Source organism: Bombus pyrosoma, linkage group LG15, assembly GCF_014825855.1.
Source record: "Bombus pyrosoma isolate SC7728 linkage group LG15, ASM1482585v1, whole genome shotgun sequence".
NCBI lineage: Eukaryota > Metazoa > Arthropoda > Insecta > Hymenoptera > Apidae > Bombus > Bombus pyrosoma.
Window position 1 is genome coordinate 426,633 of NC_057784.1, and position 20,432 is coordinate 447,064.

The 20,432-nt window shown below is 43.6% G+C and overlaps 1 protein-coding gene across 9 annotated transcripts in view; it reads left to right on the plus strand.

Annotated features, from left to right (window-relative positions):
- The window catches only part of LOC122576008 (CUGBP Elav-like family member 4), a 557,322-nt gene that overhangs the window by 49,434 nt on the left and 487,456 nt on the right, over window positions 1–20,432 (plus strand). For 3 of the 9 annotated variants that reach the window (XM_043745688.1, XM_043745694.1, XM_043745683.1), the window contains exon 1: window positions 7,111–7,888. In XM_043745688.1, the coding sequence (XP_043601623.1) occupies window positions 7,832–7,888 (57 nt within the window). In that variant the 5' untranslated portion in view covers window positions 7,111–7,831. Of the gene's footprint in view, window positions 1–1,785; window positions 1,869–7,110; window positions 7,889–20,432 lie in introns of those variants that run through there. The other 6 variants (XM_043745684.1, XM_043745678.1, XM_043745682.1 and 3 more) reach the window with 6 other exon arrangements.

Genomic DNA, 20,432 nt, shown 5'->3' on the forward strand with positions numbered 1-20,432 from the left:
TAATGGATTCCGTATCCGTGGCAGTCGTGATTATAGACAGATCAAGGCTATCGGGCAGTCACGATAATGTCGTGTCGTAAATAGTAAGTGATCTTAGACCGAGTTCTGTCCACGAGTCTTGCAGCGCGCGTGCTTGCTTACATCCATCTCGGTGTGTTGAGATAGTCAAATGGCGATCAGATAGGGCGAACAGGCCCTTTGAATAAATCCTCAGACCGATAGGAAGGCGGTTCTAGGAGGTTTGCTCGACAGTGCGATAGCCGATAATGGTCTGGTTCAGCCACCGTCCAATTCTAGGGTTAATTACCATCGTTTTAACCCGCTATACTGGCGTCGGTTCTTAAACTGGTTCCAGTCGTTTTGGAAAATTAATTTTACGACGGTGAGAATGCCGATACTTCCGTTGCTCCAGGAGATTTCCAAGACGGTGCGCGAATAAACGCGTTCGATTAAAACGCGTTGTCCTTTTCAACGAATTCCAATTTTTTTCTAATCGATTCGTTAATCTCATCCGATCGGAAAATCCCGTTATATATGACGTCTCAGCGACTGTGGTACCGCGCCAGAAGGAGACTGCTTTCTCATAAAAAAAAAAAAGATGTACGGTGGTACATTTAAGTGCATACTTTGTTCCATATGTATAAACATATACATTTTACATGCCAACATTGTTGTCTAAAAGTTAACGAAACTTGCGACAGATAACGAAAGAAATTCGATCGTTATCGAATATCGATCGTGAGATAACAACTTGTTCTCGCTAGCGAGAAATTTGCGCGAGTGTAGAGGGCAGTTCATGTTACTACACGGGGATTCCTACATAACAATGTTGATAGCATAACGATAAAAGACGGACGAACGATACGTCAGCGTAATATAACAGTCGACCTAACTAATATGATATCACGATTATCGATCGATGATGCGTTTTGATTCTTGATAAATCGTCAAGATTCGACAACCGTCGTGTGCGAAACGTTGTTTGCGAATTTAGCAGGAAACGATGCTCGGGAGGGCTATCCAACAAGTTTCCCCATGGAAACGTCACGTTCATTCCTGTACGACGAACCAAAAAGTTCGAAGAATTCAGTCGACTCCGCAACTGCGTGATGTACGGACATTTCCGGCGAACGTTTCTGCGACGCCCTGCCACCCCTTTGCTTGTCGCACGTTGCCTACGACGCGTTGAAAAAATTATAACGCAGAAGTTTTCTTAATGTGGCCGCGCCAGTAATTATGCAGCGAAAAGTTTCAATCGCTTATATCTAATTACTGTGACGCATTGACTCGCGTCACGTAAATGTTGGACAGATGGTGAACGCATGCGAAAGGTTGACGCCAAGGGTGCACTTTATCACCTTCCAGATAAACCTGCCATATAGATTTCATTTTCCACAGAACTTGTAAATACGTAATTCTTGTTCGCCGCGATTGCGATTAACGTTACGATATTTTCCCGTCTGCGTTTCTTACTGGAATTCACACGAATGTTTCCCGTGCACGCTTACTTTTTGTTTCGATTCTCCGTCTTTGAATGGAAATTAACGAATTGAACGAAAATTACTAAGAATAGCAAGGCGGGAAAGAAATGATCGATAAATGACTGGCGCATCATTGCGTAAATTGCGGTTGATGCTTTCAATTTAAAAAATAATGAGAAATGAAGTATATACGAATTATAACGATCTAAAAATGCGAATAATTATCGACCATTTATTTCCCAGCAATCTGGCGAAATCTTGTCCCAGTTTTGATTAACTGTTGCTGTTTTCTACTCTGTTTCAGGCTGTGCATTTCTCACCTACTATAGTCGTGACAGCGCAATCAGTGCCCAGAACGCTCTGCATGAGAAGCGGACTTTACCAGGGGTAAGTATTTACACATTTGGAACACAATTTACCTCCTTTCGGTTTTCTCGTATACCGGTGAACCGACTTACTCTGTACGTGGGTTACGTCAACCCGCGATTGCCTTATCTAAATATTTCCTTACAAGTGTCCGCATTTCTCGAAATACTCGCATACTCGCGAACACGTGTATAGAAGTCGCTTAGTAAAAATTGATCGTGAAATTCGTTTGTAAACTAAAAGCCGTTTCGACCGTTCGAATCGATGGTGGAAACTTGGAAAATAAAAAATTGTCTGTCTCGATTTCTTGCGACGCTTCATCGAATAGCCATCGAACGCGCGCGAAAATGAACTGCCGTAATTTTTATTCGGTACAGTTTCACGCAGAAAAAAAGGGAGCGGGCAAAGCTGCAGTGACGTTAACAGATACTTATCGCTGGCGGAGCCGTATGCCGTTTTCCAGGCAAATTCCGGCGATTCACCCCGCGATTCGGAATATTAAAATGGCCCGGCGTGACAAGTTAATCTCTTAACGCCGAAAGGGTAGTTAGGAAGGGAATGGAGGGCCGATGGTAAGAGTCGAAAGGAGAGCGGGGACCAGAGGGCGCAACTCGCAGAGTCCACGATGTATCATCAGACTTTCCGTGCGCCTTCTACAAATGCCAGGGCTGGCTATACGCATTCGTATCCCCGAGTAATACGACAATTTTGCATTACACTTTTCACGGTTAGTCCCAGGAAACGTGTAACTAGTCGTATGATGCTGCGTATAACGATATTATGTGCCAGCATGTATATACATACGTATGCGTTACTTTGAATGTCGAGAATGTCCACCGCAAGCAGTGATTCGAGAGAATCGCGCAAGAATTCTATCGAATCGATCTGTTGACTCGTTCTTTCGGTGCGAAGAAACTTTCTTCAACTTGAAAACGATCAACGGTATGAGTAAGCCACAAGAGGCGAACGATTGTCTCCGTGGTTTATTTAAATGTCACCAAGCATCGGACTCTTATTCCAGTTTTATATGAATTTCGTACCGTTTAATCCTGGCAACTGCTAATTAAAGTCTTATTTCATTGGCATATGTGGCTTTTAATCGATGTCAGTCGGCGGTTTACGTGTGACAAATCTCACTGGAAAATCTCACTGACAGATCTAACCTCGAATGAAATCATCTACCTTGTTGCATATTTTCGAACCGAATGGACTAAAATAGACTTAAAAATTTCCATCGATCGCAACCGTAGGGGCTGAAGACTACAAGCACCGGCACTGAACACTGCTTAACTGCCAGAGCAGTGCCAACACGCCCCTTCCCATTATCCAAGCTACCCCTTGGAAGTCCGTAGCGAGTACTGGCGTTATGTTTCGTTAATCTATCCCCGAAACAACGCAGCTCCGGTCTTGGCACTGCTGCCAGCGGAAATCGTTTTAAATGTTATGCCGAGAGATGTGCCGGGGGCTTGGCTGAGTTATGACTTTATGAAGAGGCAGCAGACGCATATACGGGTATATACGGACGCATTTTTGCGTCGCTACGAGCATACGTCCGAGCACACGCTCACAGGGCTGACCAAACACGAAAAAAAATTCTCTTCAATTGCTTCGAGCGTTCCGGTGAGTGTCCATCGACGTGGACCGTTTCGAAATTTTTGACATTTTTATGCTGTTCTGTCGGGGGAACATACTTCACTGTAGTTTATTCGTGAAACTCGAGCTGTTCGAAAATACAAGGGAGTAACGTCGTCGATTAAATCTAACGCAAGGTGATTAAATCTTTTAACTTTTTAACAGGTATAATGATATTCGTTGTTATAAATAAGGTATAAGTAAAGGTAATAAGTTGTTTTAGATAGATAGATCGCTCTTCCAACGATGGTTGATGATACCTGTTTACGTTTACCTATTTACGAGGATGTTCTGTTCAATGGACATAAACGTTCGTACCTATGAACGGAAGAATCAATCGAGTTCGGAATTTCTTGCAATTCTGTATACGCGTTTTGAATAAACGTCCGACCTATATTTAGGATGTTGGTCATTTGTTGATTGACCGATCCAAGTTGTAATATTCGGACGCACCTGAGACCATAACTCGGGCAAGCAGCGCGGACCCTTCATAAACAGGGATCGCGAGCGAACGCTCCCGCTGTGCAAGCAATAACAATGCCCGTGGCTAACCGGCTATACTTAGCCTATGCTTACTACGGAAGCGATCGTTGCACGTGCGCACGCGCTTGTTCACGCTCACGCGAAACCCCGAAAGAAAGTATTTGGTATCCCACTTCCGGCCGTTATCGCGATACTTCTCACGGATTCTGTTGTAGCGTGCACGACTTATAGCGGCAGGCTTATTTGACGAATTGTTCCAGCTATTTGACTACGTCGAAAATCATTTTTCTCGGCAAACTTGATCTTAACGGCCGCGTTTGTTTTACACAAACTTGCTTCATGTATGACTTACGATCTGGGCTCATCTTTCCGAAAGTTTCCGTCGTGTGTCACCGGAACCAGATTAAATTTTGCTGGAAATTAGAGATGAAAATACAGAATCGTAGATCCAAATTCCATGTTGGCTGGAATAAGAGACGCGCTGATTTTCCACGCGACACGCTTCAAACTGTTCTTTTCATTTGCTAAATGGAAAATTATTATTTATTATTCGGATTGCACCCAATTTTCATATTACATCGATCTACCTCAGGGCATATAAAACGAGGACACACGTTGTTATTGATGTATAATGGCAATGTTGTGCGTTTCGTTCTTTACGCGCAATTTCCGCTTTAATTTACGTTATAAATGAGAGAAAAGATGTACGTGTATGCGTGTGTCTCGTATAGTCAGTGGAACTATATATTATATGTATGTATGTGAAATAAACTTAGCAGAAACAACGACATATTTGACAAGTCAAAATAGTATTACGTCTACACGATCTTAAGTCTAATATAGATGTTCTTTACATTGGATGACATATCTATGTATATGAAAAGTACTTGGCGATACGGCTTACCAATCCTTATTGTTAGTCATAAATATAATGAATAGTATTATCCGTTGAATTTATGAATCATCGAATCTGTATCATTCGATGTATCATTTTCACTCTAGATTTAACTTAAATCTTTTAATTTCAAAAAGTTCAATTACCATGACCTTTATTTATCTTCTCATGAACGAGCCTGAGCGGTCCTGAATTAGCTGTAGTCGTACCTTGTTTCTTGTCTAGAAATATTCTTCCCAGATATACATACGATCGTGTAACTAAACCACTGAAGCTAATCTTTATTCCGAATCACTCGCATCGTTGTTTCGATGGGTTCTTCGTAAGGTTTGATGGGCTTTTCACGTGTCTGACAATTCATCGCCAACGATGACTCAGCGTTTCACTTTTTACGTTACATATTATATTATCTTATATTATACGTGATATATATTCTTTCCACGAGAAATCTCGGAGCATTTTCCTACGATAAAGCCTTCCAGATTTAATTCCTGTTTATTTGCTTTGCTCGTCAACTCAGCCTCCGCCTTGGCTGCAGTGTTGGTCTAGTCGACCTCTACATTAACAGATCGCCAGATGTTACCGCTGTTCAGTGGTATTTTGCCGGCGACAGAAAGATTCTCAGTGGTGAATTCGATTGGAGATACAACGTTCTTTATTTAATTTTTTCGAGTATAGCGTCGAGGAATAACTGTCGTTGAATCGAAACAAGTAGTCTCGTACGGACGAGAACGATGCCCACATATTTTACGTTTTAATGCTTTACGTAAAAGTTTTAGCGGTATATATTTAATGAAATTAATTAATATTAGATTTTTCAAAAAAGTTATATAAAAGTTTATAAACAGGGATACGTATGACATGGGATGTGATTTCGTACGGAAATCGTACGTAATAGATGTTAAAACAGAGAAATAGAAGTGGAAAGAAAATAGAAGTGGTATTCGCTAATCATCGATATTTTTGCGGTCGGAAGGCCTTCTTTATCGCGCCGAAATTAGCAGCGGAGTTAAGTAGCGAATATAGGTTAGAGCGACGCGCTAAGGTTCGATCAGAATTTCAGAAGGACGGATTGCGAACGACCGACAAATTGGCGGTCCGATTTACGACGGTGTAATTGGCGGCGGTATGCTATAGGGTTTGCTAGCTCGAAGGGAAGAAACGTTGAACTCCGACTAGCTCTCGATGACGACCGTCGAGCGAAGAGGACGACGGGGCGCTTTGAATTGGCGCGAATTTTCATGAGGGAAACGATACTTACGCGTGCAAAGCCTGGAGCGTAGCGGGAAAGGAGCAAAAAACGCAGAGAAAAGAGCCGAACAGCTCGGATCGGGCATTGTTTGCATTCCTCCCTAACGAAGTTTTTGTAACTTACGCGTGCACCTGTGCCGCCCTCGAGTCCAATGAAATTTCTGCGATTTCGATGCCTCTGACTGTCCGTTATTCGTAATTCATTAAGCACCGTGTAGCCCCGAGGTCACGCAGAAAACGTCGGCTATCGTTCGAACATGCGTGTAATCTTTAATTCGATGCAGTTAATCTCCAACCATCTCCGTTCGATAGTAATTTGTTACGTGCAAGAGAGTGATCGAGTTAAGCTTAGTCCAGATTGACGGACAATTGTCCGTAGACACGTATTCGCAGCCAGTCCGCATCCGTTGTTGGCGGAAAATCCGCAGAAAAACGCATCTATGTACCTACATTGTCTGGCGATATCTTTCGACTGTCGACGAACGGACGGTTTTCTGGCGCTTGTGCAAGAAGACACGATGTTTCTAAAAATTTCAGTCCCTAATTACATCCATGGCGTTCGTTAAATTATATAATTATTATATTAACGATTATGGAGGGGCGTAGCGGAACGGTGGCTATCAAACAATTAGGAGAAAGTTCCGTGGTTATGCCTCGCGAAGAAGGTCGTTTTCGCGAGGTAAAGACGCGAAGACAGAGATGACGTGGAAGAACAAGAAGAAGGTGGAGGAGGTTAAGGAGGGATGGAATGGAAATGGTAGGGGACTAGAAGTAAAGGAGGGAGTCACTCCGGAGGAAGCAAGCCGAGTGGCGACGCCTCAGTGACCGAGCTTACTCTCCCTTGTGCTTTCGTTCGCAAGCGTGGGCTTGCGAGTCCTCGTTTCCCTCTATATACGTATATATACGTGTATATATCTGTCTACTCTGGTCCCTCTTTTATCTCTCGTCTGCGCATAAAGCTGCCCATTTCTATCCTTGTGGGTGTCTCGTGGACCTTTCGTTTCTACCTCCGCGATACGGCCCTGACAATAAGCCAGTCGTAGTTATATGCGCCCTTCCGTGCCTTTCTATGTTCCCATTCTTTCCTTTGCTTTCGTCGGAGTTGGTACATATCGGCCCCGCTAAAATACGTGGGACGCGGCCGTCGTGAAATTAACAACAGTGATCCTTGAGTATTCGTGCGCGGTTAAGAAAGTTCGAAAACGATCGCGGCGCGCTCGCGTAAACATCGCTACGCGTAAACACCGGTAAACGTTTAGTGCCGTGTGAATCACAGAGGCATTGGTGCTGCGTGCTTTTTTTGGGTGTTGGTATAAAAATGTTGAAAGACCGGTTGGTTAACGAAGAGTAGATATATCGATGTGACGAAACGTGTGAATCTACGCGCGATTACAGGCACTTGATTTTATCCATATCCGGAGAAATTGAATCGCGCCAAGTGTTTGTGAAGTATTGCAAGTGAAGCGGTGCTGTGTAGTGATTCTGCGCAGTAGCAGTTCCAAGTAACACGCCGGCATTCGAGATACATCCTGTCTCCTAGTTTCAACGAATGCTGGCAGAGAACTTTGATTACCAAAGCCACGTTTTCGTTTCACCAGCTATTTCATTCAAAGTCCGTTTATGTTTCGTAAGCAGCGTCGCTCTGTCATTCAAGTGTTATAGTGCTTTATAGTTCGACACTCGACAGCAGTGATAATCGTTGACACGTTCGTGCTACAACATCATGGTCGATTTTATAACCTACCCGGAGATTTCCTACCTCTACGACGAATTCATCATGGTACGCAGCGTTACACTTCGTTTGTTTTTTTCCTTCTCGAGGCGCGTTGCTTGCGCTAAAGCGGTCCTATTGCGCGCGCAGGTTGCATCGCTGTCCTTAATCGTCGATGCCACGCTTCTAATTTTATTATATTATATGTAATGCGTCAGTATTAACGATCAGGGAATTGCTATGGTCGCTAATTACTCACCGTGCCCCTGTGTAACAGCTGCACGTCGTTGCCTTCTATGGCTCATTCGGAGGCCATTAATCCTACGAGGACGCGAAGGCCATTCTCGCGATAATGTGAAACTATTGAGGAAATGTATTGCCAACTGCGCTAAATACCTATCTATTAATATATTTAGTAATTTCTCACGCTATTTATCGCTGTCAGTTTGCCTTCTCGCGACAACTATGTATATACCTAAAACTCGTAGCATCCGTCCGCGCTAAGAATATTTCCTGATATGTTTGCGACGACGAGAATATGCCCCGTTGAAGAAACAGGGGAACGCGATATTTCCATAATTTTTCGAATACGATTAAAATAACTGAAAACATAGTTAACTGTCAGCGAGGTGACCACGGTCGGTGTATCGTGTAATTAATCATTCGTACGATGATTACGTTAAAGATTCACCTATGCCTCTAGAGTAAACGCCGATGGACGGTCGGGGTGCTGTCTCCGCGAGATTGCCTGGGATGAGGTAAAGGGAAAGGTAAGGGATGATAGGTATAGGCAGGGTGAACCCTCGCCACAAAGTGGAACTACTTTACGGGAATATCACTTTGATCCGACGCTTAATGAACGATGGACCGCGCTCGGTAAGAGTACCCAGACTGAATTTAATTAGGGCTCTCAACTTGCCAGGTCGAGAGCATGACGGGATGCCGTACAGAATGTGTGCACGAAGGGAACGGGAAGAGAAATAGAGAGACAGAGCCGGGGTACATGATAAAAGCTCGGATGAAGCACACACGCTTGTGGGTACGGTAGGAAACGAAGGCCTTTTCCTTTGAGAATGCACCGGGCATATCCACTCCGCGACGATCATAGATGACAAAACTGGACGGATGACTATCCCATTGTCATGCAAATCATGGAGGGGACCGGCACTTATTGACTCTACCGCGTACTCTAGCGCCTTTATACTTTTCACGGCACGCTCGCGCGTGCCGAAGTAACTGCGTTGTCTCGCGTCGTGCGTATGCGGAGAGAGCCAACGGAGAAACGCACTCGGCCGATTATTCAGGAAAATTGAAAATTCCACGCGTCGATAAAGAGGGTGGTCAGTCTTGCTGCTAACCTGATCAGGCACGCCAATTTGTGCAGAGCTTTGATTCTGCGGGATGACTCGACGCTCTGACGGGCGCGCGATCGTGCTGCGCTTTAACTCGAAATGGACCAGCCCCCCCGGGAAAACGGACTTCGATTCCAGCCATTCGTACTTTAACCGTTTGATAATGGTGATGTCAAAGTACTTTTATCTTCGATGACAACGCAACTGATTCGCGAAGGGTGCGCATTTCGTTCGGAAATTTTCTGCTTCATCATTTTTTAATTCGTACCGCGAATAGAGATTTCGTTAGCGATACGATACGTTCGTCGCTTGTTCCACTCTCATTAATCGCGTCAACGTTCTTGATATTCGTAAGTTTCATTACAAAAATATTTTTTATCCAACTTTACGTAACTACGAACTATGCGAAATAAGAAATTTTGTCCTTTTCATCGAGCTTCGTTTCGTAAGCTTGACCATTTATGGACATTTTCCGTTTGCCAGGAAATCTACCGGGGTTATAAACACGAGCATAAAAATTAAACTAACACATCCGCGACTAGTTTTTTTTTTTTTTTGCATTCGAAGGGGAACAAAAACGAACGAATATGAAACGGAAATTGAATGCGTTCGTACGGCAAGGAAATAATATCCCACTTTTAGAAGTTTGATCGGTCGAAGCTCGTTCCGGCAATGAATCGCGACGATATTCGACCAAGATTTCTCGGACCGTTCTCTAGTATCGACTCTCCTCGATCCCGAAGTAGGTGACGTGCTTGCAGACACACGCTGGCACCGGTTGTGGAAATTGAGAAAACTTTATTTGCCTCGGTGTAACCATGGAAAACATCAAGATGCGGAAAATAGGAATTGCGCGAAACTCTTTACCGATGGTAGAGCAAACAAGGACGCGCCCCTCGTTCGTGAACTAAAACCTATTTTCTTCACCAAGTGTCGGGAACTCCAGTTCCTCAGCGGTACTGGATAATAAAATACATTGTTGAATAAAAACCATAGCTAACTCGGCAAGAAGTATAAAGGAAAAACGCAAGAAAAAAGGTAAAGGCTTTACTGTCGGAGAAGCAATAACATTAATCCCTCCGTATCGTTTCTAAATCCAACAATTTAAAAACATGAGAAATTCTTTTTAAGAGGTATACGCAAAGTCGTAAATCTTGAAAGTATTAAACGGTGAATTTCATTGTATTAAACTACCGAAAACTTATTAACGATACCCATTCTCAGAAACGACTAGTGTATTTTCAACGTTGTCAACAATTTTTCAGTAATTTAATAGTAATTGTAACGAATATACTAACACTAGTAGCGGTAGAGTGAATAATATAATACAATGTATCATTCCTTCGTATATTTCACGTGCTACATATTTTTCATGCTGGTGTAAGATTAGTATCTAATATTTATGATATTCTGCGCGGGTCAAGGTGTGCAATAAATAAAACGTAATAATTCTTACTGAAACGTTGTGTAAACTTTATAGAGTGCATTTTCAATGGCTACGAAATAGGTGGAATCGGGTGCAACGTTAATCCGTAATGGGTTAATCTTGTTGTTTAACGTATCGGAAGAAACGTCGGTTGGATTTTTCAACGAAAAACAATTTTTATTGCTTTCCGTGGCGGCAAAATTTTCCGATCGTGTCTTCGTCCCTCGTCGAATCGCGTATTTGCTTAAATCATCTCGCCATCTCTTTGCCAGCACGTGACTAATCTAAATATTTACGCGAGTGAGACAGGCCGGCTAACATCGCGTTTCCCTTAACTTTTCGAAGGAGACCCGACTTCGATGTTCTCGGTCCTCGCTCGGTCGAACAGTTAAAATTACCACGAAGATGTGTGACGTCATATCGATCGAATCGAATAGCAAGGCAAGCGAACCACGCGTAACTATCAATTTCTAACTCAAGATCTTTTTAGATTCTCCGTATATCTATCGGTCATGTTGCAGTCCTGACGAATCTTTTTCCTGCTACATCGCGCAGGACGATGATTTAAAATAAAATGTGTACAGCGGCGGCCGGATAGAAGTAGAAAATATTTTTCCAGAAAGATCACTTCCTGAACGGCGTTAATGTATTAATAAAAAGACACGTGATTGGTAAAGTTTTCTCATATATATACGTATCTGATCTGAATATGGGTCTAAAAGGATTTTGCATAACGTCAATACAAAGCGGACGATTGCCACAAGGTTAGATGCATCAAGTAGTGGAAAAATATTCAGTTCCGGGGCTTTACAATTTTATCAGCGATAGGCCAACCAACCCGTTCCTATAAACGAGAGGTTGGAAAGGACGAAAAAGGCGTCCTTCCCTTGTGCGTTTAGGTATTGTTACTGGTATCTCGCTCAGGCAGTGGGCAGGCTTTGTGTTTCTGCCCTAGTTTCTGTGCTGCAGGCCAGACATACGGGTTTGGGAGTAAATTGCATGAGGGTAGCAAAGGGCTAACTTGCGATAAAACATTCACGCGTTTTCTATGTGTATCCATGTATGCATGTGCATTTAGCGAGCGTGTAGGCAGACGCGCGTTTTCGCGCGCGCTTGCGAGCGTATCCACCTTGGGTTAAAAATATCCGTATCGCGGCAGCTAACTTTGCCACGTATGTCCAAATTTTGCCACTGGTTCCACCGTACCGACATTTTATTTTCCAGATTATTATAAATCTCTGTGCGCTTAAACGCGTTAAACATCTAGCGTGAGGTTGTATAAAAACAAAACAATTTGGAAATACGTTAAACTCGCGAATATTCCAACGGTATCAGCAAGACCAGGGTCATCGCGTTACGTCGCATCGGCAGGTTTGAAAAGCTGATCAAGTCTAGCGGTACAATAGCCAGTTGACGATACACGGGTTGAAAAGTAGCTTAAGAACGAAGGAATTAAACATGAGACAGCTACGGAACGTTCCAACTTCAAAAATTATTCCAACGATACATAAACGTAGTCACATAGAGACACTCGACCACCGAAACTGTTTCGTTCTAACGTCTTTTCTCGGCAGCTTTTGAAAGTTCCCTCATTTATATCTAGACGGTGCGGAAAGCGTGGTCGGTTCAGTCGTTTTGGATACTGAAGCTCCGGAGAAAATTTTCTTCAGTTGCATTCAGTTGGCATTAGCGTCGTAGCTGTAAAAGTAGTAAAAGAGGCAGCATTAGGAAGAAGGAGGGAGAGAAAGAAAGAAAGAAAGAAAGAAAGAAAGAAAGAAAGAAGGAAAGAAAGAAAGAAAGGAAGGAAGGAAGACAGAAACAAAGAAAGGAGCCAGGAAAGAAAAACGAGAGGGGACGATGTGCCTCTTTTCTGTCTCTTTTGGCCTGGAAGGGAGAAGGCAGAAGTTTGCAACTCTATTCGCGGAAAGGTCGCGAAAGAGGTAAGAAGGGGAGGCATAATTCCAACAGAGAGAGTATGACGAGCCAGCCAAGTTGGCCACCTCTACGAGGTGCCCTCAAAGACTCTTCCGCTAATTTGATGATCCTCCAAAGGCCTGGGCTGCAATCTGCCGCTCAGTGTAGATTCTCTAGACATGGACCCTCACCGATCTTTCCTCGTCTTGTTTCGGTCTGGGGAGAAACGTCTCTGAGGAGGTTACCGTTCAAGTTCTTCACTTTTCCTTTCGTTCTCCTCATCCACTTTTTCCTACATGCAGGTCAAATGACAGAGCGCGTTAAACTGCCGCTCTCGCTCGTGGCCACGTTTAAAGAGTTTCGCGCATGGCGAGCACCCGCAAAAGTAAACTCATCTTCATACATAAACGTAACCTCGTTTCCAGCATCGCTTCCTTGCAATTCCAACTAATAATTATCTACAATTTCTCCTTGTTGATGCTCCGGTGAAACTAGCAGGATTAGTTCGCCAACTATACTTGTAAAACGCTTGTTCATCCAACTTTGTCCGAATTCGTTTTTTGAACGCGTTTACGACCGACTAGAGAGCGACCGATCTTTCCATAAAGTTGTAATTACGTCGAAATTGAGGCAAAAATCGATTTGCGATTTTCCACGTTGCGAGAGCCGAACATTTTCTACGTAGAGGTATCCGTACGGTTAAACGACGTCACTCGTATTAACTCGATGCTCTTTTACTCGAGGGGATACAATATCGTTAAATTATGGTTTCGTGTTGCATACGTTGTAGATTTGGTTTCATATAACCGAAGACGAAGGAAAGGATACGGTTTCGGCGACGCTGTCTCGATATCTCCTCTTGGGGACAATATACTTTCTCATATATTCAACGTGCCTCGTATGAGCTGCTTAATTTCGCTAGCAATTCGTTCGGGTCTCGTTCGCTATCGGGATTACGGCTGGTCTGATGAGTTTCCAGAGTAGGACCGCAGTACCGGTTGCCGTAGCAGGAACCGGAACCTTGTAGGTTTCAACGAAGAAAGGGAGGAGAAGAGGGAACAAAGAGACAGTGGACACAGAGAAGCTGGAAGAGGAGCTGGGTCAGCGTCACCGGAGTGTATAATTGGCTTGATTGTCGGGTTCTAATCTGGTTCTCCTTCTGCCTTCCGTCAGAGAGGGACGTGTCCAGCCTGCCACCACTGCCATAGGAACGTCCAGAAAATGGGAGAAATGCGACCTGCTTCTCCAGATCCTTTCGTTATTTATAATGCCCTTTACCCTGTTTCGGGTTAACCTCCAACATAATATCCCCAACTTCCACGGATTAGACGAATTTCCTTTGACGTGTCCCAACCATCGAAACGATGAAACGAAGATTTATCGGAACTTGTTAAGCAGGTGAATAACGAAGATGAATTTCTCAAACGTGATAACGATCGTTCGACGCGTAATTATCAGGTATTTTAAACGCGTTAAAATTGAAATTACACGAGATATTCCTTTTATCTATCTTTCGCTTTAATTCGGCCAAGTCCAGCGCGTATTAAAAATGTATAAATGTTAGTTGGAAGAAAAGCGCGGACAAAGAGATACGCGACGTGCACCGCGAGAGATGAATTATAGTAATAAAACAACTGCGTGGAAGTGCAACGTGCGGTTTTTATAAATATTTCGCTTGTTTCGTTCGCGTCGTCGTTGTTGGCTTCGCACCAACTGGGCTATGCTACATACTGGCTGCAGCGATTTCATATCACTACACTGGCTATCTACGATCTGAACGCAGACAAATATATAAATACGACCAGTCAGTTGGTTATACAGATTTAAATTGCACGATATTAGTATAATTTTCTTTCTCAGTGTTTGGCAGCTGGAAACGGTATACGTTATTTTTTTCGTCTCGTATAAAAATTTCGTTTATACGAAAAACACAATCTACGAATCACATTTGTTTCAATCACATAACGTCGTTCCAACGAAACCGTAATAAATTTCTAATTTCTCTTCTTATGACTTCCGTGTCTGATCCGTCACTGTCTCATACCACTTTCATTCTTCTTATAGAACCATAATGAGGCCGTAAACGTTCCACGCGTCGCTCTAACGACATTTTTTTTTTTTTTTTTTTTGTTCGATAATTTCGCTAGATAAACGGCAACATTCATTAAGGATCCTTTCCTCGTTTACGGAAATTGGGAATGGCAATATTAATGGAAAGACGCATGATCGTTGTACGTACAAATACACCGTTAAATTTGGCGCAATTGGTTGTACGATTAAAGATTGATAGTACACACGTTCAACGTAGTTAAATATCGATTTCGGTCAAATCGTTCGATTATATTATTCATCGAAAAGGATTTCGCGAACGCGGATGTTATCGTCAAACGATCGGAAAACACAAAAAGATCAGCTACTTGACTCGATGGCAAGAAAGGTGAAACGATAGTTCTAGCGAAGTCATCCGAAGTGCGCTGTAAAAGCACGAACGGGAAAAGTTGGATTTAAGATAACGAACCGATATCGATCGAGAAGATAAATAGCGGAGGAGCATGGACTTGTTTTCATTGACTAAGTACGTATACTTTGCGGTGCACTTAGGTGAAAACGGGGAAAGTGGTGAAGAGCGGACGAGTTGAAGCGGGATCGACGACGAAGGAGAGAAGATATTTTCAAAGACGACTCGGAAATTGCCTGTCCAATTGAATCGCAAACAATATGAAAATTTGTTCGAGAGTTTTGATTATACAAAGGAGAGGAGGCTACGGTAGACGGCGTCGGAGGGCGAGGAGAAAGAGAAGAAAAGCGGACACATTCGAGAGAGGAGCAAGAGAAGGATATTCTTAGTGGCGCTCGGAAACAATGGGCCACCATCAGACTTGCAAAGCGGATCGCGTTTTTACTTTCAAATTAAATTATTTTCTCCGTTTCGTGTACGATTAATGCTCTTCAGCCGGTGGCCACGTTTAATCGGCGATCTTCATCCTCGATATTTTTGTTTACGCTTCTTCCGTATCTTTTTCACGTTATCCAACGTTTAACGTAACTTTGTCCAATCGAATGTAAAGTACGCCAACACATTGCCTTATTCCTTCGCTCCGCAATCGATATTGGAATCTATTTCTAGAAGCTATCGCGTTTATAGCTATACCTCGTCTATATAAATTAACCAAAGGTACCAATTTGTTTGTGTATATATATATATATATATATATACACACACACACACACATACAATACAATTCATCTCCGATGCAGTATAAAAATAATTCGCAATCGATTGACAAGTGCAGAGGAATTCGTACGAGCAACGCGCGTGGAGGTACATATATTGTTAAATTACCTTGCGGTTTTCACTTAATAAATCATAATAAATTTCGCAGCGTGTCCAATTGCATCCGTGAACAGAGGTGGCCCAACCATATTATTTACATTCATATAGGAACACGGCGTGATTATACTAGAAACGATAATACGCACCATTGTAAATTTTACTCGGGCGAAAGCGTTAATCGAAGCAGCACGCACACACGTTGCGCCGATTATCGTGCCGTTTACCAACTTGCATCTGCATGGAAGTTGCTTTGATTGCAGATTCATTCCGCTTAAACATGCGGCAAACCGGGCCATAAAATAACATTCGTTCGCAGAAGTAGCACGCGACAACGCACACGACGTGTAAAATCGATGCGACGTACGGTTAAAAGGCAAGGCTGCCGCAACCAAAGGAAGATGTTGGTTGCATTAGCAATACAATTTGCGGATGTAACGCTTCAGAACTGTTCGTGTATCTATGGCTACGGTACCGGTATAGCGCGCCGGGAGACATCAACATGGACTGTAAAAGGGTTCTTGAAGCGGCACCTATCCGTTACAAACGTAAATGGAAACTGGGTCGCGTGTATTTCGACAATTGTTCCTTACCTCTCACGACGCGTAACCACAAATTCGTTTCCCCATGAATTTCAATTGAGTGAAACCGCGTCGTCGTCGGTGCCAACTCGACGCCCATTGATGCAACCGTTACCGGCATCGTCGGTGTTGGCTTTAAATTCCAACTGTTCGTCAATGGTAAACTAAGCGGGAACGTGCTGCCTTTGTGACGCAGATCAGCCCAGAAATGAGTAAAGTCGCGAAAAGAAAGTCCCCACCGTCGTTGTTCATTCCCCTATACTCTCGTTCTCGGGTAAGGTGAGAAGCGCAGACATCTTGGACTAGCAAATTTCCCGTTATTGAAATTTACGCGCGTTAGTTGAACCAATTAGCCCGCGGTTTATAATCGAATTTGACAATAATAACTGACAATAAGGGATACAGGAAGCGGAATCGTCTTGAAACGTTTACCGTTACGAAGCAAAGTCTGACCGAGGCGAAGAAAGAAAGAAGGAAGATGGCAATTACCGTGCAATTTATTCATCGAAAGTTCGAAAGCGTCAAAAGGAATGGAGATTTTCGAGTCGTCGGGAGATTGTCAGTGATGGGGCTGGGTTGATGGTGTTTCGTGCGCATCTACGATATAACTGTGTATAGGCGGTGCTGAAATACACGAAACGCTGTCGGTCGCGTAAACAGGCCAGGAAAAGCCTGCGCGCGGACTGCCTACAGAGGTTCGCGACGAGAGAATAGAGAAGAGGAAGAGAGGAGGAAAGCGGCATAATGCGCGCGGTATACCACGCCACTTCCGAATTACTCCGGCAAAATCTCCCCGCGTATTTGCATTCCCCCGCGGCGAACGCAGACAGAAATTAATTGCGTACTTGCGCGGGCAACAATGAAGCGCCATTCTCGTGTACTGGCAACTCTCCCTCGCTGGTCGCTCCGGAAATCAAAGACACTTTTGGTCGACTGCCCGCCCCCCGGCATCCAGACCCCGGATTCGGCCCGCAGCACCGCCTCGCTCTACGCCACGCCGCTCCGCTCCGCTCCACGCCACGTTGTTCAAATTTCGTTTCCACCAGTTTGTTTAACGTCTCTACGGCTGTGAAAAGACGCAGAGGTTTATTGCGAGTTAAAAACGAATCAAGCGCAACGACGATTCTACCCAGCGCTCCGTCCTGTTCAGTTTTCTGTCTCCGACAAATGGGAAGAAACACCGAAGATTGTTCGAAACGTTACGAATAACACGACAAATCGTTTCGCAACGTTGCGACGTCCGTTCGTTTTACGAAATATGGCCAGCTACGAAGCGCCTACTACGCGCAACTTAAATCACCTATGAGGAAATAAAGCGTGCGAACGTTCCACGTACAATCTCAATCGATCGTCGATGTTGAATAATTTCCTGATGATGGAAATCTTTAGCCTGCTCTGACCAATTATATTTTTTACTAATTTACCGTTATCACCTGATTTACCCGAAATGTCACACGATTATTTTCGGAACGATATTCCGTTATTACTTAATCGATATATAGTTTAATTTCGGCGATTCTATACCGAAAGGTTTATCATCGAACGGGATTATTTTGTGTGTTTTTGTTCGTTTTGCTCGTTTGTCTCGACACGGTAAAATAGATTATCGGAACATTCGGTTAAAGGGAAACGATCATAATTTTCTACGCTGCGCAACGACACGCACGAAATATCGCGTTGTCGACGCGGGTCAACTCTATTTTAACAATCGAGTCGATTAAAATTACATCGAACGCTGAGCAGGGATTTCCACAATAATGCCGAACAAAATAAAATCTCCAAGTTTCGCGCGTTAAACTGTTAGTTCGATTTGACAATGAGCTTCCGTGTTATTTAAATTCGGACCTGTAGCCGATTGAAAATCACGGTCATTGTAATTACCATTGGAAGCACGCGGGTCTGGGTGATTTATGGAATCATGAAATTTAGCCCCATTGTCGTACAAATTCGCGGGCAGTGGCGAGGAAGTTCAGCCGGTGGATTAATGATGCAGCGTTTATTTAGCGAAGCGGTGATAGTGGCTGGGAATTCGTACACAAAGGAAACGAGCATTGGACCTTTTAGGCTGGGAGGAATTGCCGTGTGCGAAGTCGTGCCGGAAGTAGGCGATATCAACTACCGGTGACACCCTTCTCGCAGCCCCTGCACGATGCTACACTCCACCGTAGGTTTATGGCTAGCTTTTTGTTCAACGCCATTAGCGGCTCGCTGCCCGTTGCTTTTCCGTGCGACAACAACGACCATCGCGTCATGTACGACATAGATTTTACCATTAGCGTACCGGCGTGCCTCCGCTACCTACCAACCAACTAGCTCCATCGAGCTGCTGTGGAAAAGTTTACGAAGCGCTAATGGGAAAAAACGGAATTTCTTTCACGTAGAATACTACTTTAAAGTAGAAACGATTAATCTTGTTCTTGTATTGCCCAGTTGGTGCCACTGTAAACGTTCGTTTTTTCCTTTTCTCTTCTTCTTTTTTTCGTTTCTTTTTTTCTTTTTTTTTTTTTCTTTTTTTTCTTTTTCCTTGTACCTCCGTTTTACGCTATGGAGGTTTAGTGGAGTGCGATTATGAAATACAGTTCAATCACGCGAACGCCGTAAATAACCGTTATCTCCGACGACGTAAAGTGACAAATCGTGCTCGGTTTTGCCGCGCCACGCGCGTCGAATTACAACGACACAGCGTGAAACTGTCCTCGCGTACACCGAAATCGACCTAGCCCCGGCATCCTTCTTCGACTCTCGACAAAGTTTTCGTTCCTGTATAATTACTTGCCTTTGTGGAGAAGGTACCGTGGTATAGACGGAGGAAGATGTAATATCAACGGCGGTATGATTGCTTAATTGACTTAATCATGGTACGCTTCATAATAATTATTTTCCCTTGGTTATACCAACGATAAGGGAATCTATTATACGTACGACGAACTTTCGAACTTTCTTGGTATTTGAACGGCTGGCGTTCGAATATCGCGAGCCGCCAAAAAAGGATCGTCGAGTCGGTAATTTATAGCACTTTCAACCTTTCGTCTACGATATCCCGCCTGTCTCTCTCGACGATCGATTCGTCCTGGTACTTTCGTTTCGTCCTCGCTGTCTTTTCTGGTTTAGTTTGCCAGAGAAGCCAGAGAGTCATCCCCTTCGGCGACTTGTTTCGGGTAATTAAATCCAGGCAACCCGACGAGATGTCGGAACCTGATAAATGAAGTGTTCCAGCAGGATGAGGAGGGAGACCCTCTTCGTGAGGGTCGACACAGAGGCGAGCGGGGAGCTAGCGAGGAGCCATGTGAATATTGCAGGACCTCGCACTTCTCATCGCTCGTCGTCGGGTTTGTCGACGCATTACTTCGCGCAGAGAGCAGTTATCATTTTAGGTTATGAAGTTTTCGCCACTGCTTGCTCCTATTTTCTCAATTTACCCCTCCCCAAGAAATTACCGGTCATCTTTATTTTCTCGTATATTTTTCCGTATTCCGTCTCTGTAACCTCAACATTACGCAAAAAGTTTACATTGCTTTTCACTCCGTTTTACTCCTCTCGGTCAAGTTGAAACGAATAAACGTACACGTATACAACGAATATTACAAGGTTCGGTAAAATGTCGTGTAAAGAAAGAACCATTTTTAAGAGTGTGGTTACAAAATGACGGAAAAATTGCGTATACGTAACGATCGTCCGTAGTGTGTCTTTTGCATTTCGATATTAACGGGCGAGCAGCTTTTAACGAGCTAGACTAACGAAAAGTTCGATATTCGAAGCACGACGACATTCAGCGCGAGCATTCGATGCTACACGTATGAAATATGACGAGTCTTTATGTATTGCGATAAATAAAATGCGTTTTTTTTTCTTCTTTCTTTTTTTTTTTTTGTATACCGCGATGGAATCTGTGTACAGACGAGCCTACGCCTATTCTGTATTTACCGTATTCACGGCACCAGATTGCATTTATACCAGCAAAGCCGCAAAGGTGGGTCTGTGACGAAGGCATATTTAATTCAGGCGACCC